At 33.9% G+C, this 24,768-nt stretch overlaps 2 protein-coding genes across 2 annotated transcripts in view; both read left to right on the plus strand.

Moving 5' to 3' along the window:
* Window positions 1–24,768, plus strand: part of LOC105320311 (phosphatidate cytidylyltransferase, photoreceptor-specific) — an 86,809-nt gene that overhangs the window by 16,360 nt on the left and 45,681 nt on the right. The window contains exons 2-5 of the mRNA XM_066065131.1: window positions 412–544; window positions 10,631–10,727; window positions 21,187–21,363; window positions 23,249–23,368. Of these exons, the coding sequence (XP_065921203.1) occupies window positions 412–544; window positions 10,631–10,727; window positions 21,187–21,363; window positions 23,249–23,368 (527 nt within the window). The remainder of the gene's footprint in view (window positions 1–411; window positions 545–10,630; window positions 10,728–21,186; window positions 21,364–23,248; window positions 23,369–24,768) is intronic.
* LOC117684199 (uncharacterized) lies at window positions 12,304–18,294 on the plus strand. The gene is made up of 2 exons (XM_066065127.1): window positions 12,304–13,358; window positions 15,556–18,294. The coding sequence occupies exons 1-2, from the start codon at window positions 12,722–12,724 to the stop codon at window positions 16,620–16,622; spliced, it is 1,704 nt and encodes a 567-aa protein (XP_065921199.1). The 5' UTR covers window positions 12,304–12,721; the 3' UTR covers window positions 16,623–18,294.

Consider the following 24,768-nt stretch of genomic DNA (forward strand, 5'->3'; position numbering starts at 1 on the left):
CAATCCACCTTAGGCATATCGTAAAAAACAGCAAACAACTGCAGTCAAACTTCATTATCTTTAACTAGATGGGACTGTTAAAAAACCTCGAGATATCTGAGCATTTGAGATATCGAGGGTAAAATAGTTAAAAAATAAGTGGGTTTGATTTAAAAATTCTTTCCACATATCCATTCCATTCGAGAAATCTAAGTTCAACTAATTCACTTAAAAATTCAATCGTAAATATTCTTTTAATTCAATAAGCCAAATTATTTATGACTGTATGTTCTTCTACGTTAGGTCAATTTTGATGTTTCTGAACTTGTTCAATATGTTGGAAGGGCACAGGTAACATTTGCTTCACCTTATTGGTCTCTAATATTACCATGGAAGTACATAATTGTAAATGTCAATTTTCATTGCAGTCAGTACCTCAGTCTGATGATGAAGAGGTAACAGATATTCCAGGAAATCCTCAGCTGCAGGATACAAAGGCTTTACCACAAGGGTCAGATAAAACAACTGAGGTACTGGACACTGCGTTGAAAGATTTGACACCCAGGTAATGGTGTTTTAAAGCTGAAAATGACTCATAAATCAGCATACACTGTTCTAACTTTCTATCTCTGCTACCAGCACAGAGCTGCATGCATGTGATTAGTTGAACACCAAAAAACTGTACAGGAGCCTTAAAGGGGAAGGAAAATAAAAATATATTGTACAATAAATCAATTAATTATCATCTACTTTAATTGTAAATCATATTCATTTTCATAAAAAAACCCAGAACAATGAATAAATCAAGAAAATTTAAATTCTCACGCCATGGGAGCTGCAATGAACTATAATCTATTACGTCACGCTATCTATTCCAGTTTGTTTTATCAAGTGAACATGACATCGGTATCAAATCATGACATTCACTCTAAATGACAAGTTATGGAAAAATTGAAACAATATCGATTTGAGACTTTTCTTATACCTTTAACTTTCCACAAACAGAGCACGTTCATTGAAATCTAAAACAGAATTAGTATTTGATTAATCTCCGCGTAGTTGTGAAAATTGTCAACAGATGCCAAGTTCGACACGGTAATTTAGACTTAAGAGAGTGCATTTTAAACATCCTGATTACAATTATAACATACTTTTTCAGTTAGCGAAGGACTCGACTTGGAATAAAAATTAACTCTGGGTCATTTTCAACTTTGAATGATAGCAGTTGTGATTTATTTAATAAGAATGCATATATTTATGCATACATGCATTTATTCTTTAGATTGATGTGTGAACCTCATCAATTATCAATTTTTTTTAGTTGATTACTTCAGTATCAGAAAATCACAAGTTAGCATTTTATTCAGAGCACTATGTAAACCAAGCGGAATAGATGGTGTGACCTCAAATTTTTTTTGGGGGGGGTTTTAATACAAAAGAGTTCTACATCATGTAAGCCTTAAGTAAATACAATTTCTCTAACTTTAAACATGCATTAAAGTTTAATTTTGTAGTTTATTTTCAAAACAGCATGACCCCTTGTGATAATTTAAACCACTTTATTAATATAGGTTAAATATGATTTTGATTTTTCTTCCCCTTTAAAGAATGGAATTTGGATGGAAAAAAATCTGTACTCTGCCTACCAAAACACAGTACAAAATATAGCTTTAAATTCTTCATTTTTAGATACTGTATTTCTCAACCAATAAAATGTTTTTTAAAGCAATTATGTTTTTTAGCTCACCTGAGCTAAAAGTTCAGGTGAGCTATTCTGATCACATTTCATCTATCGTCCATCAGTCTGTCTGTATGTCTGTCCGTCTCTATAAACTTTTTATATTTTGAGATTCTTCTCTAAATCCGCTTGGCCAATTTCAACCAAATTTGGCACAAAGCATCCTTATGGAAAGGCGAATATAAATTGCATAAATGAAAGACCGATCTTTATTCAAAGAGAAAACCTCGAAACTTTACAAAAAGGGGGGTGCATTTTAAATTTTTTTCTTAAGAACTACTGAGTCAAATTCAACTTAATTTAGCATAAATAATCCTTATTGAAAGGGAAATATAAATTGTAAAAATTATGGACGAATTATGTTTCAAATTTGAGTAATTTACGAAAATAATAATTAAGACAAAGAGAATGGGGGTCAATCAGTTTAACTTCATGCATGCAGGCTCAATATTTCATATATCAAAAACCAGGTTAGAGATAGAGAACCAGTCTATGTTAAAAGCAGTCATTTTAAATGCAGATAAATTTGCTTGTTGTGCAACAGTTTACGTTCAAAGGGAATATTTGAAACATCCAAAATATATTTGTGCCATTTATGTGAAGTAAATTATATATCAGAGGTTAAATATTTCAATGCACTGACATTTTCACTTGTGACGGTGGATTTAGTTTGTTTTGATTTTCGTTTCTTATTAACTTGAGAGGAACTTTCGCCTGTATTTTAGAATTTTTACATGTAGACTGGTTAATCAGACAACTGATTGTTTACATTGTACCTGCACAAAATCTGATGCACTAACAACATATTATAAAATACGATTCATACATGTAATTAGGTACGATCTCTACGTAATGGTTGATTAATGCAACATGTTTTATTAAGATGCTCAGCATTTTCAATCTAAACGGAGATTATTTTCGCTGCTAGAAATATATAAGTATATATATGATTAAAAATAAATTGTGTTTTTTCTTTGTTTTAGTGCATTTTTCTCTTGTTTTAATTGTTTACAAATTTCTGTTTACTAACCTGAGAGTCAAGCTTCAAGTTATAAGCAAGACACAGGCTACTGTATGTTTGTAGACAGAGCTGAGGTCATGCTTTAGTTCATATATATTTTAAATGCAGCTATGCTGAATAGGAAATACCAAATTTAAAAATCTTGAGTTGAATGTAATAAACTCATGTGAACAAACACATGACTTAAACCAAGCTATTGTATCTTGCCTATAATTCTACGATTGACGCTGAAATTTTGGTTGATCAATAGAAATGTCTTGCTAAAAGGATGATATGCTGTAACTCCTTACTGATTGACCCTTCTTAAATGATGTATTGCATAAAATCTTCCGGTACACAAATTTTTGATAATTTTTTCGAACACAAGTAAATAAAAACGACGTCTTTTAAACAGTCCTGACACATTATTATTATGAGGATAAAAGCATTATCGTTGTTCTTAAAAACTGATTGCAGAGAAAAATCATCTTAGTTTGTAGACATTTGTTGTTTTTTTGATAAACTTATAGATGAAAATAATGGGTGGGCCTTGGTACATTTATAAAGCAACATGCCTGCCAATACATTGATTTGAATTATAGCTCTGTAATATATGTGACAACATTTTTCAGTTATTAAGTTTATTCATCAGGCAAGTGAGTAAGGTAATGATACGTCATACGAAATGAATTCATGCCTGGTAAACGACAATCATTTATAATGGAGAAGGCCAATTAAATTTTTCAATGTTTTTAATTTGAGGAATTGAGCACATTCATTCTGGTGCATTGAGGTACACTTTTGTTCTTTCACATAGAGGATTTTTTAAAATAAAATACAATAACTAGTAAGGAGTGGAGGGAGAAAATGTACCTTTATGCTCTCATGTATTTTGATCGCTTAATAAAGTGATGGGGGGGGGGGGGGTGGCTAAAATAAAGGGAACTGGAAGTTAATTACGAACACCAATTGAAAATTTAATTATTTATATTACATATGATCTTTTTTTCGGTAAAAATGGTATTCCATAAAGGTAAATATGTCAAAGATTAAGTGTATGCAAAAACAAGTGTATAATTCGGATATTCATGTTTGGTTAATCTACCGACAGGCCATATGGCACAATATCCTTTGAACACCCATATAAAGCCAGTGTTGCTCAGGTGAGCGATGTGGCCTATTGAGCCTCTTGTTTTTTGTTATTCTATCAAGGGTCCATATGGCACAATATCCGTTAAACACCCATATAAAGTCATTGTTGCTCAGGTGAGCGATGTGGCCCCATGGGCCTCTTGTTTAAACATTGCAATGAAGTTATACCAGTACACATAATTATTTTCATAATCACATTATGTTCCCCCAAAATGGATAGAAAATAAAAGCCAGTCTTCCCCCACTTTAAAAACATAAGATTTGATGGCTCCAATCTTCATCTTTTAAGGTCAGACGACACGTTCCTCAATTTTAGATAACTTTTTGCAGGAATTTGTTAATGGTTTATTACTACTTTGACAAGCTTTCTTGCAAAAAATTAGGATACCTTACCAGGCATTTCTGCAAAATACTAGAGTATGCAATAACCTATATAATCTTCTTGAAAATACACTTAAATTGCTGATATAAAAATAAATACTTCTACAGCACAGCGAAATTCACTATATTTTTTACTGATGAATGGGATATTCAATGGTGGTGGATCAACATGCGACTAGCCTACCTCGAGATCGGCATCTAATTCTCGTTCATTTTTTGGCACAAAGTGCATTAAAGACACATAAATCAATAAATTAAAATCTCCTAAGTTATGTTCTGCAGGATTAAATCCATCAAAATTATTTTCGTCAAATATTTCATTTCTAACAATAGCCATCGTGTTTTTGTTCAAAGCGAGGCTTAGGGAAACTTTAGATAACTCGCTCTCGGAAAAACGACAATAGTCATGCGTAGCAGTGGCGGACCTGAAATTTCAGCGTAGCAGCCTAAGGGTTAACAATTAAAATTTTTCAAACCATATGCCTTTCTGTAGCTGTAGTAGATTGCAGCTCCTGGTCTGACTTGGATGGAGGACCTGGTAGCTATAGTTTCATATGAGTTAAAAAGTTGCCATTCACAGTGCACAAAAAAATTGCGCTAGTATTAGACTCAATAATTAGGCTACCTTTTTAGCTCACTTGAGCTGAAAGCTCAATAGAGCTATTCTGATCACATTTTGTCTGTCGTCCGTCTGTCCGTCTGTCCGTCTGTCTGTAAACTTTTCACATTTTCAACATCTTCTCAAGAACCACTGGGCCAATTTTAACCAAACTTGACACAAAGCATCCTTAGCCTAAGGGGATTCAAAGTTGTGAAAATTAAGGACCACGCTCTTTGGCAAAGGGAGATAATTAGGAATTTATGAAAATTTTCGAGAAATTTTCAAAAATCTTCTTCTCATGAACCATAAGACCAGGAAAGCTGAAACTTATGTGAAAGCATCCTCAGGTAGTGTAGATTCAAATTTGTGAAAATCATGACCCCCGGGTGTAGGGTGGGGCCACAATGGGGGGTCGAAGTTTAACATAGGAATATGTAGAGTAAATCTTTAAAAATCTTCTTCTCAGAAACTAATCAGCCAGGAAAGCTGAAACTTGTGTGGAAGCATCCTCAGGTAATGTAGATTCAAAGTTGTGAAAATAATGACCCCCGGGGGTAGGGTGGGGCCACAATGGGGGGTCGAAATTTAACATAGAAATATATAGAGTAAATCTTTAAAAATCTTCTCAGAAACTAATCAGCCAGGAAAGCTGAAAATTGTGTGGAAGCATTCTCAGGTAGTGTAGATTCAATGTTGTGAAAATCATGACCCCTGGGTGTAGGGTGGGGCCACAATGGGGGGTCGAAGTTTAACATAGGAATATATAGAGTTAATCTTTGAAAATCTTCTTCTCAGAAACTAATCAGCCAGGAAAGCTGACACTTGTATGAAAGCATCATCTGGTAGTGTAGATTCAAAGTTGTGAAAATCATGACCCCCGTGGTGGGGCCACAATGGGGGGTCGAACTTTTACATAGGAATATACAGAGTAAATCTTTAAAAATCTTCTTCTCAGAAACTAATCAGCCAGGAAAACTGAAACTTGTGTGGAAGCATCTTCAGGTAGTGTAGATACAAAGTTGTGAAAATCATGTCCCCCGGGGATAGGATGGGGCCACAATGGGGGGTTGAAGTTTAACATAGGAATATATAGAGTTCATCTTTGAAAATCTTCTTCTCAGACACTAATCAGCCAGGAAAGCTGAAACTTGTGTGGAAGGTAGCGTAGATACAAAGTTGTGAAAATCATGACCCCTGGGGGTAGGGTGGGGCCACAATGGGGGGTCAAAGTTTAACACATGAATACATGTATATAGAGTAAATTTTTAAAATCTTCATCTCAGAAACTAATCAGCCAGGAAAGCTGAAACTTGTGTGGAAGCATCCTCAGGTAGTGTAGATTCAAAGTTGTGAAACGTTATGAAAATCATGACCCCCGGGGATAGGGTGGGGCCACAATGGGGGGTTGAAATTAAACATAGGAATATATAGAGTAAATCTTTAAAAATCTTCTTCTCAGAAACTAATCAGCCAGATGATTCTTTATAATTGTTAAGACTTTGGCCCCAGGACAATTCTTTGGCTTTACAAGAAGGTTCAGAGTTTGATGTAGGTTTATATCCCATATATAAACTATTGTTAAGGATCTTTTTGAGAACTGCAATACTCAACATATGATATGACTATAAAATCATCCTGTTAGAAAAGGGACTAATGATTATAAACATAAGAATATCCAGGGGAAAAATTATTTATACAGGATCTACATGTATTATTGTACATTGTCCAGATAGTTTGTATTAATTATGACTCCATTAAGCTGATTTTATTATACCTATTGTTCCTCAGGTGAGCGATGTGGCCCATGGGCCTCTTGTTTACATCCAAATTCTGTGGATGTAAGTTTCTTGTGTTAAGGATTTCAGAATTAGTTCAAAGAAAACAATTCCATGATTCTGCAATTTTATTACAGATAATAAGATTATGATAAAATTCTTTATTCAACAAATTTGGTTTCTATAGAGGAAAAATTACACCCTAGTTGACCCAAGTCAAAATTCTTTGGTACAACTTCAGAAATTGTGTAATCAGGATGTTTTAAAATACATGTGCACTTGAACTATTGAACAATAAACCTAAAAGGATTAACGCACAACAGGATAGTATTAACGATGACAGGATAGGGATAATGCATGATAGAAAGATATAATAGGATTAATACATGATAGGAAAAGATAAGATTGTGAAAAATAATGTTGCAGGTATTTTTTCTCAGGGTTCAACGCTAACGTAAGACCAGTGGCCTGAGTCCACCAAAATTTGGGAAGGTGGACCAACAGTTCAGGACTTGGTGGACCATCGGTCCACTAAAATTTTAAACTTTTATTATAAAAATCAAATCATTTATGCAAAATCTTTTATTGAAATTGACAACCAGAAATGAATAAATGAAGTTATGTGATTGCGGTAACTTCACCAGAATTTCCTCACAAAGAGAAGTTGAAGTCACTCTGAGTTCATGATTTTGAAAATTAGCCTCATTGGCAAAAAAAAAAATGATAGTTGACTAATAATTATAACAAAGACATTTTCACTGCAAGATAAATACTAAAACAATCATAATTTAACCATTTGGCTATCCTCTACAAAACAGTGGTAATGGATAATTAGGTTGGACTAATACCCCTAAATATACTGAAGTAAAGAGACAGATTTTATTTGTCATTTAGCTAATATAAATGATGACGAGATATTTCATCTGTTAAAGATGTTAATTAATACATTAAATAAATCAAATTTAAAGAATTTGATAAGCTTTTATTTTTTTCAGAAATTGTTTGATTTTTTATTGTCTGTTGTGGACATGCTTCTAATCCAATTAACATGTTTTTAAGTTAACTCTGTCCAAAGATATTTTATTAAATATTGCAATACTTTAAAATTAAGTTTTGAATTTGTACATATCATTCTTCACTTAATAAATGAAGTCTCCCTGATTTAATTCTCAAAACTCTTTCTGTATATTTTTCTGTCAGGGAGAGGTGAAATCTTCAGACAAAAAATTGTGGCCTTAAGGTCAAGATGGTGTGTTCCCGTTTTGCACACATTTGATAATTGGGTATAGAACAATAGGTGTGATTTGTGTTGTGATAGCAATTATAGTCTGTTTTCAGTCAAAGATTTTACCTGGATTTTTACCTGTGTTTTATCAGTGCCTTAACGATAAAACAAGAAGAATACAGATATTTTGTTGTGTTTTATGTCTAAATAAAATATGATGAAATAAAGATAATGATATATTTAAATCACACCTATTGTTCTGTACCCAATTATCAAATGTGTGCAAAACGGGAACACACTGCGAGGGTTTGTTGTGTTTTATGTCTAAATAAAATATGATAAAATAAAGATAATGATATATTTAAAAAGTCTGATAAAAAAATAATGATTAGATTAGATGAATTGACTTTTACATTTTTGTCCATTTACATTAATTAAAATATAAAACCAAATGAATTAAGAAAAATTGCTGGTTCAAAGCCAATTGGACTCTGATTCAATGGATAATTATATGATGAAGGGGAAAACTACATAGACAGTCATATGGGGTACTCCGTGTCTCTTTTTACAATTGAGTTGCAAATTATGTAAAACGCATGTTTATAATTAATTGTTTCGTATCTACAGAAAGAATATTATGAAAGAAAACAGATCTTTATCACAAAATATTTCAATGTTTGAAGTAGCGACTTTAAGGAAGGAGTCTTCTCGTTATCAAACATATTTCTTATAATAAGAAATTAATGAAATTTTGACACAGTCAAACGGATCATATTACCAAATGATTCTATCAGTTTTATCAATTTTGACCTTTTCGTTTTTGCATAAAGGTCAGGTCAAGGTCACTACCTTTTTCCTCAACGTAAAGGATGATAAAAATAAGTGTAGATCTCTGTAGTTCTGTAAACATTTGTTTAAGATTTGAATATTCTATTCTTCAATGAAATGATAGAATATCAGAATGTCTATCAGCTTATACTACTAAATCAGAATAAATATTTATACTAAAATTGATATTGCTTAGCCCGCATTTCCTCTAATTTTCTTAAATTTTGAAGAAATTTTTATTATTTTTTTATGCTTCAAATAATGAAAATGCATGAATTAGGTCTACATTTGATAGGTTTTTAAAATAATCTTTACAGTTTTTAAAGCATACATATAAAATTGCCTATTTATCATCATACAGTTTGTCTATTTTCTTTGATTATTCAAGATATAACACAACATAAATTAAAAATATTTAGGGGGTTTTCACTAGACACATTTCTTCCATTTATGTCAGCAAAAGCAATAATTAAATATTAACATATGATATTTTCTCTTCAAACTTTTAGCATGTACATGTACATATATGAACTTTCTGTAGGCAGTAAGTTAAACAAAGGCTCTACATATTCAACATTTTTGCAGCAATCTTTCTTGTTTAAAAAAAATAATGAAATTGTTCATGACCAAATTGATGTTTGAAATCAAACTCATGAATATGGATGTCAATTATTATATAAATGTGCTTTTATGCAAGTTATATTGTAATATAAAATACATGTAAATTTCAATTGCGAGTAGACATGTTTTATTTATTTTATTGTCAATTGCCCTCGCAGGAATTGTGATATAGACTAAAGCAATTAAGCAATTATCTCACCTGGTCAAATTCCCGTTTCGCACACATTTTTTCGATACCTAATTTTCAAATGTGTGCAAAACAGGAACAAACCGTCAAGATATAGGGCGCTTTCCATTAACGTTGCCTTGCCGGCGACAGTATCGGGAAACGGTGATGTAAATGGAGCGGTTGGCAACGTCACATTGCTCCAAACAAGACGATTAAACCTTAAAACTGATACTTATCTTAAAATTTGATCCAGAAATTTTAGCTTCTTGCAGTTTTAATGTATTTCAATGTAGTAGGACAAATTGTAGTTTTGGAAATACTGATTTTATGGAATATATGATAACCTCGACGCCATATTGTTTCCTAATCAGCAAAGGTATATTGCGTTGCCACAATCGCTCGTCGGCGACGCATGTTCCAGCAATCGGCGACGAAGGCAACACCGGCAAATCCGGTGATGCAGGTTAAATGGAAAGCACCCCTAGTAAATGATTTCAGACTGTCTTTTTTGTGTTAGAACCATTATGATGTCATTATTGATTTGATGACTCTTTCCTCATATTTTACGGCTTTAAAAGAACTATGTAGAAAATAAAATAATATTTTGACATTCTATTTTTAATCATGAGAAAAGTAATCCCGCTACCTATAGTCAATTTGACATCATTTTAAAGAGGAGGTCAAAAGCTTGTTTAATGTCATTTTTGGAGAGACTGTAGGCATTCTAGATATATTTCATTAGTCAAAAATGGACCAATCTCCAAGATTAATTGCACTTAATAAGCCTGAATACATGGAACAAATTTATTCAATAAAATTTCCATGATAATGAAGGTCCACCAAAAATTCTTCACTCGTGGACCTGCGGTCCACCAAGGTAAAAAAGTTAGTGTCAAACCCTGTTTCTCTGAAAATATAAATGATACTAGTATTATATAAATGTAATTAAACAATTTTATTTACTTTATACATGCCAAGACACCATGCAATCATTCTCTTGCACATTTTTATTTGCATGCTTAATGTCATGTCATGCATTATTTTGTTCCCAGAGAACAATGAACAATATTTGTGTAAGAAATTACTCCTTTTGATATTTCACTGATTTATATTATTCATGATTTAAATTTTAAAAATCTTGTAAAATTTTTGACTTTGTAGATGGAGAAACTGGATCATTCGGGGAATATTTACATGGCTGATGATTTTTGGTTTCTTCTTTTTGGTGTATCTTGGCCCTCTTGCTTTGGTATTAACTGTAAGTAAAGGATTTATAAAATCAGCAATGTGTTTTAAGAAGTCAAATATTTGCCAATTTTCCCTTTTTAACTCACCAAATCTGTGTTATCTTCATATTAATGATAAAGGTCACACCCCTGCAAGATGATCATGAATAATTCTTGATTTTTCCTTGAATAATTCGTGAATTATATTCATGAAATTTCATGAAAAGTTCATGAGGATCCTATGAACTTATCATTGGACATATTAAAGTCATGAATTTTTGTTCATAAAAAAATATTTGATGAATATACATGAACATACTTTTTTATGAATAATTCATGATCAGTTATATTCATGAAGCTTCATCATTGATGAATGTCCGATAATAGATATAATAAATGATCCTCATGAACTTTAAATGAATCTTCATGAACTGCTCATGAATAAGATTATGAATTTTACTCATGAATAATTCATAAATAAAATTTATGAACTATTAATGAAAATTCTTACCTACTACATTTTGTGTATTAAATGGTAAAATCTCATTTAAAAATGACTATTATTATAAAATACTTTATTATGATTGAACTTTATTATAATTAAAAGTGACATCAGAATATGGTAACTATAGTTGATGACTATCATTATGTCCTTTATGAAATCTTGCTTTGTTGCATTTTCCTTGCCTTTGCCCATGTTGATTTCAGTTGTTTGCCATATATTGCAAGGTGCATTACTGCATTGCAGGTAAAGTGCTCCATCCTTAAAATGATTTTTTTCTACAAACCCAGAGAAACTTGAGTGTTGTTTTGTCTTGGTGACAATTCTTCTTGTTGACAATTCTTCTCAGACATATAGCCCATTTGGTGGCAGAAGAGTCGTACCTCTGTTCTGCAAAAAAAAATATCGGTATGACAAATAGCGCATTACAACTATGACGTCGTTTAAAACATTTGGAACATCAAATAATTATTCAAGCAATACCATTCAATTCAATTTTTATTTCAAACATTTTTATGAGGTAAGAAAACGCTGAAATTGCACTAGAGCTTAATGAGTGCTTACCCTAGAAAAAGTGATATTGTGCAGAAAAAAGAGAACAAGATGAAGCTAACTGTTTTCAAAGTTGTAAAAAATACTTGCCATTTTATTAGAAATTTTTGATTATTACTTACTGAAAGTTATGTTCCATGATCACTATCTTTAGGGCTGTCCATTATATTGGTTTCTTCCGCATAATTCTAGAGTAAAATAAGTTTGTATTAATTAATTCAAATGTCATCAGCATTATGTATAACTTCTTCTTGTAACTGCACCGATTTAGGTATATCAATAAAACAATTATGTGTATTTCATTATCAATTATGTAGTTAGTCAGACAAAAAGCATGTATGTAAAACCTTCAATAGTTTATGATAAAGAAAGATAACTCTTGCTAATTGAAGTGATTTTTGTTACAAACCTATGCAACAAAGTGCTATATTTAACTAAAAAACAGCGTTTCATTATGTTTTCTAATATGAATTGGCAATGTATATAATTATATATTACCGTATTTTTGGGAAATTAGGTCGATACGGTTTATTGGGCGAAGGAGGCCGTTTTTATTGAAATTTAATTGTAGATTAAATTATTATTTATACACCAGTTAATTCCTGCTGCTATCTATTCGTAGTAAAATATTAGGGTACATACATGTAATTAAGACAATGTGTTATCATGTAATTTGAGACGTGTTTAGTATCGGTATTGAATTGACCAATCAGGGGAGAGCAGCCAGGGGCATTGATGCCTAGAGGGGGGAGTCTGGTATTGATACAGATGTTTTCAGCGTGAACGCTTTGAGTTCAAGAGCTATATTTTGTCTTCCTAATATTGAACATAACTTTCATTTCAAGTGAATTTACTGTCGGATGATTCGTTGATGTGATGTCCTAGTGTTTTGATCATCGTTATTCGACGTGTGTGTTTAACTATTACCTAATTCAGGAATTTGTTCTGACTGACTTCTACAGTACCAAAAATATGGGACCTAAACGAACGAGGCATTCGCCTTATGCCTACGACCCGGATTTGCCAGGAAATTGGACAACTTCTCGTTTAAAACAAGCTTTGAATAACCGCGGCATTATTTATCCAAGCAATGCAAAACGATCCCATTTGATTCGGTTGGTGGAAGAGAATTCTATTAATAGACCAGGATCCCCGCTGGACGCGCAAGGTGCCCCTTCCCAAGATGCCCCAGTTCAAAACAATAATGGCGGCGATCAGCGAGTGATGATAGACTTAGTGTCGAAGCTTTCGTCTACAGTACAGAGTCTGCAGCAAAACGTTATAAATCTGACATCGCGTGTGAATTCCATGAACACCCAGACTACGAGTTCATCGGTCAGCACAGAAATTAATCATAACATTCAATCCGGCGGTCAGACTAACCAAGCGAATTCGTCATCGAACGACGTAAACAATACGTCCAACTTTACTCTGTCCTCAGCCATGGCAGCTATGTCTTCATCAGTGAGTGGACCTAGTGCTACAACAACTGGAATTGCGAACCAACAACCAACACCTTCGTACAAAAGGACAAGATTTGGGTTCTCGTCTGAGTCGCTTCCGTTAGTTGAAACAATTTCTCCACAGTTAAGACAACAAATCACGGCAGGTAAAGACATAAACTTAGCTTCAATTCTTATTCCTTATTATGTGCCCACAGAGGACAAACCGCAATCAGAGCAAAAAAATGATTATCGGTTACAAAGATCACTCTCACTTGGAGAATTCATCCAAGCGTTTGGCATATATAAAAATGTGATGTGTGAAGCATACCCACAGAGACGAGTCGAACTGGATCTCTATGAGAGGGACATCATCGACATGGCAACCAGATACCCTGGAAAAGGATTCTATGAATATCATAGGCAGTTTAGTTTGATGGCAGCTTCTCATTTAAGATTTAACAATATCATGGTGGATTGGTCTGTCAGAAACAATACACTATTCTGCAATATCTTTGCCAATGCGAAAGCACAGTCTTGTACACACTGTCATAGCACTCTTCATCTTACAAATTTCTGTGCTATGGCTGCCACGCAGAAAACAGAAAAATTGCAACTGGAGAGAGAAGTCGATTCCTATGGCAGGAAAAGACTGTATCATGCAGGAAAGGAGATCTGTAACAACTTTAATGGCACAAGGGGATGCCAGCTATCTAGATGTAGAAATGCTCATATTTGTATAGATTGTAGAGGTGAACATGCTCGGCAGAATTGTACCTTAGCAAAAAACGGCAACTGGCCCCAACACTTGGGGCCTCAGACCCATCCAAAGTAGATGGCAACTACATGAGCTCTGTGAATACTCCTGTCAACATAGACATACTACATTTGTGGCTTAAAGATCATCCAGATAAAGAATTTGTGTCATATTTAATTAATGGTTTGCAGTTTGGTTTTCACACCGGTTTTCAGACAATTCCAGAAACACCATTTGAATGTAAAAACTTAAGATCAGCTGAAAAACACTCAGAATGTGTTGGAGACCTCATTCAACAGGAAGTTAACAAAGGATATCTTTTGGGACCGTTTAGAGACATACCTTTTAAAAACTATAGAATAAACCCTATTGGTGTAGCCGAAGGAAAATATTCAAAGAAGAAACGTCTTATTGTGGATATGTCCGCTCCCCATGATAACGAAGATATTCCGAGTTTAAACAACTTGATAGACAAACAAGAATTTTCCTTGACTTACGTGAAGATTGATGATGCAGTTAGCCTCATAAAACACTTGGGCTTGGGATCTTTTCTTATTAAGACAGACATAACTGATGCCTTCAAGAATATACCCATTCTAGAGGAGTTGTGGCCGTTTCAGGGAATCAAGTGGAAAGACAATTATTATTTTTACAAAAGATTAGTGTTCGGAAGTCGTTCAAGTCCAAAGATCTTTGACTATCTATCAACAGCAGTTTGCTGGATTGCGGAAAATGTATTCGATATCTCCAACGTTCTGCATCTCTTAGATGATTTTCTGGTAGTGGTACCTCCATGGGGAGACGCATTCGAAGTTATGCACAGATTTCTCAATATCTTTAAAGAACTAGGTATTCCTTTATCATCAAAAAAGACAGAAGGTCCCTGTAATGAAATTGAATATCTTGGACTCTACTTAGATTCAGCAAAGATGGAAACAAGATTACCTAGAGAGAAACTTACCAGAATAACAGAACTGCTAGAAACATTTCAGTACAAGAAATCATGTACTAAAAGAGAGCTCTTGAGTTTACTAGGTCACTTGAACTTTGCATGCAGAGTTATATTACCAGGTCGCTCATTTATTTCTCACCTTATTGCCTTGTCCACTACCGTTGAACCATTGCATTACCATATCAAAATTGATCGTATGTGTAGAGCGGACTTGAGCATGTGGCTCAAATTTCTAAGATCTTGGAATGGTGTGTCTTTCTTTATCGATGACAACATAACAGAGGCAGCAGATATGCAGTTATTTACTGATGCGACTCCTATTTCATATGGAGGATCATATGAAAACCAATGGTTTCAAGGAGATTTCCCCGTAGAAATATTGCAGGAAAAAACATCAATGGCTTTCTTTGAACTTTACCCAATAGTAATGGCTTGTCTTCTGTGGGGACATAATTGGAACAGGAAACGTATACTATTTCATTGTGACAATATGGCGACAGTTGAAATAATTAAGAAAGGACGCTCTAAAGTTCCTAGTATCATGAAATTAATGAGAACACTAACGTTTCATGCTGCAAAAAATCACTATGTTTTACATGCCAAACATATTGAAGGTCACAAAAACTGTATACCTGACGCACTTTCTCGTTACCAGATGGAGAAATTCCGGGCTCTACTTCCTGGAGCAGAGGCGAATCCAACTCCTTGTATCCATCACTCTATGATGTTGACAGTCTAGACCAGCAAGTGACAGAACTCTTAGATGCTTCTCTGAGTACTTCTACGAAACAGACTTACAGTTCAGCTTTGCAGTGTTTTATTACCTTTATGTGTATGAATGGCGTAGTTTGTTCTAGAACATCATTACCCTCTATTACTGAGACCACACTTGTTTACTTTATATCTCATTGTAAATCAGTTCTAAAGCTGAAGTACGAAACGATGAAACTGTATCTAGCTGGCATTCGTTATTATTACATTGTAGCAGGTTTAGGTGATGTATTACATAATTGTCATCGCTTGCATTATGTTCTTAGAGGTGTTAAAAAATCCCAGACAAATCAAGTTGTAAAGCGTCTACCTATAACAGTACAGATTTTGAAAGAGTTGGTCATTTTGCTAGATAACGGAGCTTTTTCTCCGTTTTTTGACTCGATGTTAAAATGCATGTTCTTATCTGCCTTCTTTGGATTCCTTCGATGTGGAGAAATTACATGTAAGAATGCTTCTTCTGTAGATTTTGTTAGAATAGAAGATGTTAGTTTTCATGATGGGAACAACACTTTTGTATTAAGATTACGGAATTCTAAAACAGATCCGTTCTCTAAAGGCGTAGATATCACAATTTTTGAAAATGTATATTTTAAACCTGTACATAATATGCTTGTGTATCTGGAATCACGAAAGTTGTCGGCTTGTGACCAATCTTCACCATTGTTTATCGAAAGTGAACACTGTTGCCTGCCCATAACTAGAGACAAATTCATTCAACATCTTAGGGAACTCTTGCGCAGAAGCAGTTTTCGTGAGCAGAACTATTCGGGTCATTCATTCCGCATCGGAGCAGCAACTACAGCGGCAGCAGCTGGCGTTGAAGATCATGTCATCAAAGAACTAGGCAGATGGTCATCTGATTGCTATGTGAGATACATTCGTACCGATCGTCAAATAATCAAAAACGCTCAAAACAACATGTGCAATGCGTCACCATGTACTGTGTAATAGACTTAGGTGGTCATATAAATGCTTTACGCCATCAAGCTTGTCATCTTATAGTTAGTGGAACAATAGGAATATATATGTATTCTATTTGTATTTTTTTTTTTTTTTTTCTTGTTCATCATTGTACAACAGTGTAATACTTTATTACACCATAACTATATGTCAAATACTTAATTAACCTTTTCCTTTGCTTGGGGGCTTCACTCATTTTATTCGCTCATTTGGTGGTCATTCCTTGGGGAATTCTGCCCCCAAGGTCAATTCTAGTGACATTTGAAATAGTTATTATAATCTTATATAACATATAGGTAATTTGGTTGGTTAATTAGACTAGGCTGGTGTAGCATGTAGATAATTGTTTTGAACAATCAATAGTTTGGTATTTAGTTTAGATTGTAGTTGATATGGGTTGTCTTGCTCCTCTCAGTTTGGGCAATGCGTCAAATCTACGGTATAAACCCAGAGTTTTATGCTGCCTGCTGGGATCAGCCCCAGGCATTTGTCCTACTCCTGGGATCAGCCCGGAGTTAAATTGCCTGCAGGGATCAGCCCTGGGCACCATCGTTATGCTGCTACTCCTGGGATCAGCCCGGAGTTAAATTGCCTACAGGGATCAGCCCTGGGCACCATCGTTACTCTCCTGGGATCAGCCCAGAGTTTTATTAGGCCTGCAGGGATCAGCCCAGGCCACTTTGTAGTACTTCTCTGGGATCAGCCCGGATTTTATTTAGCCTGTGGGATCAGCCCCGGGCACTTTGTAGTACTTCTCCGAGATCAGCTTGGAATTGATTATTCTATGTACACAGTAATAGTGGTAGCTAGTTTTTAGATGTTAGAGGTAGTTATTTTGATGGTTGAAATGAGTAGCCCCCAAGACGCCAAAGATATGTTTATTGTTTATGATGCAGGTATATTTTACCATGTATGTACAAGTTGATGCAATGTATGTATTTGTGATTTTCTGATGGAGTGTTTATGGTATATAAAAGTAGAACCTTATCTTAATCTTTATCTTTGTTACTTGTAAGTGTATAAATTGAAATTTAATTGTAGATTAAATTATTATTTATACACCAGTTAATTCCTGCTGCTATCTATTCGTAGTAAAATATTAGGGTACATACATGTAATTAAGACAATGTGTTATCATGTAATTTGAGACGTGTTTAGTATCGGTATTGAATTGACCAATCAGGGGAGAGCAGCCAGGGGCATTGATGCCTAGAGGGGGGAGTCTGGTATTGATACAGATGTTTTCAGCGTGAACGCTTTGAGTTCAAGAGCTACCCGCCCACCATCCCCATCAACATCCCTGGCTGTATCTCAGGGGCTGCTCATTTGGTGGTCATTCCTTGGGGAATTCTGCCCCCAAGGTCAATTCTAGTGACATTTGAAATAGTTATTATAATCTTATATAACATATAGGTAATTTGGTTGGTTAATTAGACTAGGCTGGTGTAGCATGTAGATAATTGTTTTGAACAATCAATAGTTTGGTATTTAGTTTAGATTGTAGTTGATATGGGTTGTCTTGCTCCTCTCAGTTTGGGCAATGCGTCAAATCTACGGTATAAACCCAGAGTTTTATGCTGCCTGCTGGGATCAGCCCCAGGCATTTGTCCTACTCCTGGGATCAGCCCGGAGTTAAATTGCCTGCAGGGATCAGCCCTGGGCACCATCGTTATGCTGCTACTCCTGGGATCAGCCCGGAGTTAAATTGCCTACAGGGATCAGCCCTGGGCACCATCGTTACTCTCCTGGGATCAGCCCAGAGTTTTATTAGGCCTGCAGGGATCAGCCCAGGCCACTTTGTAGTACTTCTCTGGGATCAGCCCGGATTTTATTTAGCCTGTGGGATCAGCCCCGGGCACTTTGTAGTACTTCTCCGAGATCAGCTTGGAATTGATTATTCTATGTACACAGTAATAGTGGTAGCTAGTTTTTAGATGTTAGAGGTAGTTATTTTGATGGTTGAAATGAGTAGCCCCCAAGACGCCAAAGATATGTTTATTGTTTATGATGCAGGTATATTTTACCATGTATGTACAAGTTGATGCAATGTATGTATTTGTGATTTTCTGATGGAGTGTTTATGGTATATAAAAGTAGAACCTTATCTTAATCTTTATCTTTGTTACTTGTAAGTGTATAAAGCCATAAAATAAAAAAAAGTATAAATAGGTCGACTTCGAAGAATTGGTCGAAAAATTACCGGTAGTTCTAATGAATGAATGGTTTAAACCAACGTTATCATATAGTAGCCTTTAATCTTATTTCACAGTTTTAAACAAAAGGGAAATAAAATGTATTTCTTGAAAACATCGTAAGAAAATGTCTGAAATTGCGTCAAAATTTTCAAACCAAATAATTCAGTACGGCCGGTTTTAATTTAAGATCGTTTTTTATTACTTCCCTGCCATGTGTACAAACTGGTGTTAACCGGGGGATAGTTACCTAGCCTGGAGGCATGACTACGGTAGCACATGCCACCCTGTGTCTCTTTGTGACTTTTTACTGTGTATATACACACGAGTCAACCTCTGATCTTATTGAAGCCTGCAGGCATGAGTAGCACGTGCCGAGAGTTCAACTGTGTATAAACAAAGTAAGCGCTACCCAGACTGATTTCAGAGACACCTGGCTAAAATTTCATCGAAAGTTTTATGTTGAATATACAGAAAAAAACTTGTTCATGTATTCTATTATGAAAACAAATTGTTTTTTTTTAATTTCTACCCGACGATATTTCCCCCCGTAATTACCCTTTGTACGGTTCTCATTTTACTTTTACCGCGCGAAATCGATTTCCTGTTTATCGTAAGCACACGATCAAAATGCATGACAGCATTTAATGATTCAGTCAGTGATCTAAGTAAGAAATGTAAGAAGAAATAAATCTATTTACATTTAATTTTGTTTAAATGATAAATTACTACAGTATATTGATTAAAATCCATACGATTTTTACACAGAAATTCAAGCAGTATTATAGTAAACACTCATGATTTTATTGGAGGGTTGCATAAATTTTTGCAAAATTTCATATCAAATTTTCCAACCAAAAAAAAAAAAAAAACATAAATTGGGCGAAGCGATGAATAGGGCGAGGTCCACATGTCAGGGGAAAAAAGTATCGACCTAATTTCCCAAAAATACGGTATTTTCATATACAGTTGTTATTTTTTGATTTTATGCTGCGATGGTTAAATTTTGCTTTTTCTATTCACTATGTCTAGTTTTCTTCATATCATGATTAGACACATTATTAATTTTTGATAAATCTAGCAGCGCTTCATTACTTCAACTTTGTTTCATTTTAATCTATTGATATTGACTTTCATGAAAATCAATATGAAGTTTTTAAAAAAAGATATGGTAAAATTAATAGCAGAGGGATATTTTACCTTAGATAAATAATGAAACTATAATACATTGCATCTTTCTTTTATAAAATTAAAGATGCTACATTTATATAGGTGTTTGAATATTCATGAATGTTCACGAAGACTGTGTTTCAAATATTGAATAATATTCTTAGATGTATAAAATTAAATCATTTTGTTCTGAATTTAGGCAATAGCTATGTTATTTATAAAAGTATTTGAAACAATTTAAATTTCCTAAATTAGATCTTCATGAAAATTCATGAATGTTCAATACCTAAAACCATTGAATTACCATGTATTTCCTGTATTCTTGTATGTTAATCATTTGTTCATGAATATATTCATGAACCACCTTTATGAACCAGTCATGAATACATCATGAAGGGTTCATTATAGTTCTTAAAGTCATGAATTTCATTTTGCAGGGACAGTGACCACTTTTAGTATTTTTTAAGTATTTGTAGTCAAATCGCTAATATTGGTGACCGTGACAAATCTTATTATTGTCAAAGTTCTTGGAATCTTATTGTAAAAAAAAATATTTCTAAAGTCAGGTGCCTGTGTTTGTTATCGGTATACAAATGTTCACTTTGTTTGTTAATTCAGCAGTTTTAGAGTTTTCGGGGTTTTCATAATACTTTTATTACGGATACCGTCCGACTTGTGGATTTTCCCTTGGATCACAAAATTGAATAAATCTAATGATTAAAATTATCTACTATGATATAGTTGTTTGATTTTCCAGGTTAGTAGTAATTTTTTAAATTTTTCCTTTGGGTCTTATTTTACATAATATACCGTTGTGTCAATTTTCTACAATTATGAAGGCCGGGAATGAGTAAAATTTAGACAAAGTATCAGACAATTGCAAAAAAGCCGAATTAACATAGATTGTAACAACTAATTCAAACTGGTAAATTTTGGAAGCATATACGAGGAAATCCAGGACAATTACAAATTCAGACTTTCAATACCCCGTCTTTCAGTACTCTCAGTACTTTGATATAAATATTGTATTACATGATATTATATGAAATTGTGTCATCTACACTACAATATACAATATTTTAATATAAACTTTGATCTTATATAATATGATTTAGGTGGCCTCATAAAGGTGATACCTGTCTCAGTGAGCGTTGTAATCTTTGAATACTTATGTTTTGTTTTATTTTCAGATATTTGCAATACAGATCAAGTGTTTTCATGAGATCATAACCATTGGATACACTGTGTACAAATCTTATGATCTACCTTGGTTTAGAACACTGAGTTGGTACTTTCTATTTACATCAAACTATTTTTTCTATGGAGAGAGTCTCATTGAATACTTTGGAGTTTTGCTGCATAGAATGGTAATTATTAATTTTTTTGCTATTGGATATACCAGTAGTAAGCTTAATTGCATTGCCTTCCCACATAACCAAAATTTTTAGATTTTATTAAATACATAATTGTACAGATGACTGGTAAGGGAGGGGGAAGGTGTCTGATATCAAAATTTATTACAGATGACAAATGGATCTTTTTTGATAACCATTTGTGATGTGATGATGCAATGTTACTTCGTTCAATACAGGTGACACTCGATGGCTCGAACTTCAATTTTTCAAAGTTCTTGAACTCTCTAATTTTAACCTTGGTCCCATTATAAATATTTCATTGTTTTTCACTCTTGATAACTTTAAGTGGTTGCTGTGTACACAGGTGGCCGTCCAAGCATATTACTATAGCTCGGTGTGGACCTTACCTGGATGGTGGAGTGAATGTCTGGAGGCTAGCGCGATAGTGTTAATTGGTTGATTATGTAAATGACACTACCACTTGCTTCCTTCAAAGGGTAGATAAGTGTGGTAAATAAGTCTTCCAAACGAAGTTCGGAGACTACAATTCTTCTTCTTATTATTATTCTTTTTGTAACTGAATTTAATGACTTATACAAGATTTGTAACTTAATTTTAACAACCTGAGAAAATTACCGTATATCAAACCGCTCTTAAGTACTTAAAATATTCTGTGATTAAGAAAACATAATATTCTGAAAAGTTTCTTAATGTGGAAAACCCCACTTAATTACCACACAACTAAGTTCTGTATTTTTTTTTAAATTGAAGCAATATAGCAGAAAATATGAATGAAATCATGTTCGACTATCCATCCATGTTAAAAGCTTATCTTTTAAAAAGATAAGTGAGCTAGCGCTGTAGCCATCATAAAACACTGAAGCAGATTTCTAAAACATTGTTTAGAATTTCTGAATTGATAAATTAACAATTGGAAGGCACTGTGGTGTACTGAAATACTGGAATTGTGCTGGAGTGGGGTCTCAATTTAGAATTGTGAATCTAGAGTGGGCATCATTTAGGCAATGGCATACGACTGTGCCTTAATCATAATGTAAAAACTGTAATTTCAATTTCAAGGTGAAAATTTCAAGAACCATGGGTACTGTTTTGTAGCAATCGTATCTTCTCGGGCCTTTCTGGCAAGCTCGGAAAACATATCCGAGGTTGTTTTCCAAGCTTGAAGGTAGTCAAGATAAAGTTAACTATTTATTATAATATTTAAAATAACTTTGCATTATAAAACGTAAGCTACTGTTACTTTTTGACATTTGCAATAAAACACAAAACTTCATGTGAAGATGATAAAACGAAATTCAAATGGTACAGTTTATCTACAGTTGTACAGTATTCCCAGAATCCCCTACTATGGAGTTCAGCATTCGTATTTTAGTGAAAAAGACTAACATAGTTGCTAGTGCTCGAGAGCACTAGCAATAAATATAAACTTCCGGCTACTGTAATTTTAGAACCAAAATGACCATCTCTCGAACTCTTGATCTTTTAAAGTTTAATCATGGTCCCCTGATGTTTGAGTTATCGAGATTCACTTGTATATTTGAATATCTTTAGATCACCTGAGTAACTGCTGGTCTCTGGCACATGATCATTCAGATAAAAAAAAAAGTTATGAGAGTTGTTGGTATTTTTGATGATGTTAACTCTGCAAGGCACAGTTTTTAAATCTGGATAGTCAATTATTGATCAAAATTTGACAAATATCATTTTTTCCAGACAGTGCCCTCATATTGGTGTAAATGAGACTTGGTAAGCCCCATGGGCTAATTATCTTAAAAGAAATGTTAAAAGTAGATATTTAGAAATGCTTGTTGTACATGCTAGTAACATTTTAAAAACTACAGTGGTCAATAATTCACTTTTGAATTTTATTTAATAGGAATTCCTCCGGTACTTGGTATCCTACCATAGGTTCATATCTTTTTCCCTATACATAGCAGGATTTGTGGGATTTGTTTTCAGTCTGGTGAAGAAACACTATGTGAAGCAGTTTACACTGGTAAGAGAATTTTATAGTTCTAGTATTTCATGCTTAAGCAATATGCTTCCCTCAGACAACTTTGTTGCTTATGTTTGCTGTAAGGCTGTCACGGTTCCAAAATTTCTAGGGTCAGGTCGTAAAATTTTCAGTTCGATATCCAGTTTTTATCCAGAATTCTTTATTCAAACTTCAAAAGTTTATTTTAAGTTCACTGAAAGAAAGTCAGGAGGAGCTTATGCTATACCCCATGCGGCGGCGTCGGTGTCCGGACCTGGTTAAAGTTTTTGTTGCAGGTCCTGTATCTAGGTTATTACTTGTCCTTATATAAGTATCTTATGATACAATATCATTTTATGTATCAAAAATGATACAGTATCATACAATAGAATATTATACTATATTATACAATATTATATGTAACAATATTGTGATGTATTATTAGGGTCTTCCGTCGGTTTCTTTTTATTATTATTCTATTTTTTATTTTTTTTTCTGACTCCTTCTCGGCTTTATATCTAAAAACATTTTCATTCGATTTCCATGAAATTTTCAGAGCTTTTGTAAAGCTACAATGCTTCAACGATGTTAAAGTTTCAGCATTAACGTCACTTCCGTTCAAATTTGACGGCCATTTTTAATTTTTAAAATTGTGATGTCCGGAGGAAATCTCAATAAACTTTAAAGATATTGCTTTGAAATTTTTACTGATGATAGATATATCAATTCTATGGTGTACTGGGGGGTTTAAAATTTTATTCATCAATTTTGCTCAAAACTGGAAATAGTTCCAATTTTTGGAAAGAAGATGGGTAAATAAGGCGTGTAAACTGCCTATATGAGGATAGATAAGATACTATAAAATTAAAATATGAACAAATCTCATAATTTCTTTCTAAATTATTGAAAACAATGTATATTTACCAAAACATCGATTTATAACCTTTAAATGTGTTAAATATTTGGAATATTTAAATTAATTAGAATGATTTAAAATGGCGTATACCTGTCAAAACCTCCAAATAGTGTCATTTTTAGAACTTCAATGCCTTTTTAGCTCACTGAGACGAAGTCAAGGGGAGCTTATGCTATACCCCCGGCGTCGGCGTCCGGACCTGGTTTAAGTTTTTGTTCTAAGTATCTAAGCTATTACATACTTGTCTTATCTTCACCAAACTTGCATGGATGATGCATCTGGACCTACTTATGGACTTGAAAGACTTGGATGCTGAATCTGGGTCCTAAATTTCAGATGCTGAAGGAGGTTAAGGTTTTTGGAGCAGGTTAAAGTTTTTGTTGCAGGTGCCCTTTGATTCCAATATCTAAGTTACTCCTGGTCCTAACTTCACCAAACTTGCATGGATGGTGTGTCTTATGATACTGATGAACAAGACAGGCTTGAGTGCTGAATCTGAGCTATA

Source organism: Magallana gigas, chromosome 7 (assembly GCF_963853765.1).
Source record: "Magallana gigas chromosome 7, xbMagGiga1.1, whole genome shotgun sequence".
NCBI classification, from domain to species: domain Eukaryota; kingdom Metazoa; phylum Mollusca; class Bivalvia; order Ostreida; family Ostreidae; genus Magallana; species Magallana gigas.

Excerpts from the sequence above, each read along its gene's own strand:
- LOC117684199 (XM_066065127.1), top strand. The coding sequence starts at position 12,722 with ATGGGACCTAAACGAACGAGGCATTCGCCTTATGCCTACGACCCGGAT. Across the intron at positions 13,359-15,555 it reads AAGACAACAAATCACGGCAG|ATGGAGAAATTCCGGGCTCT; the intron begins GTAAAGACATAA and ends TCTCGTTACCAG.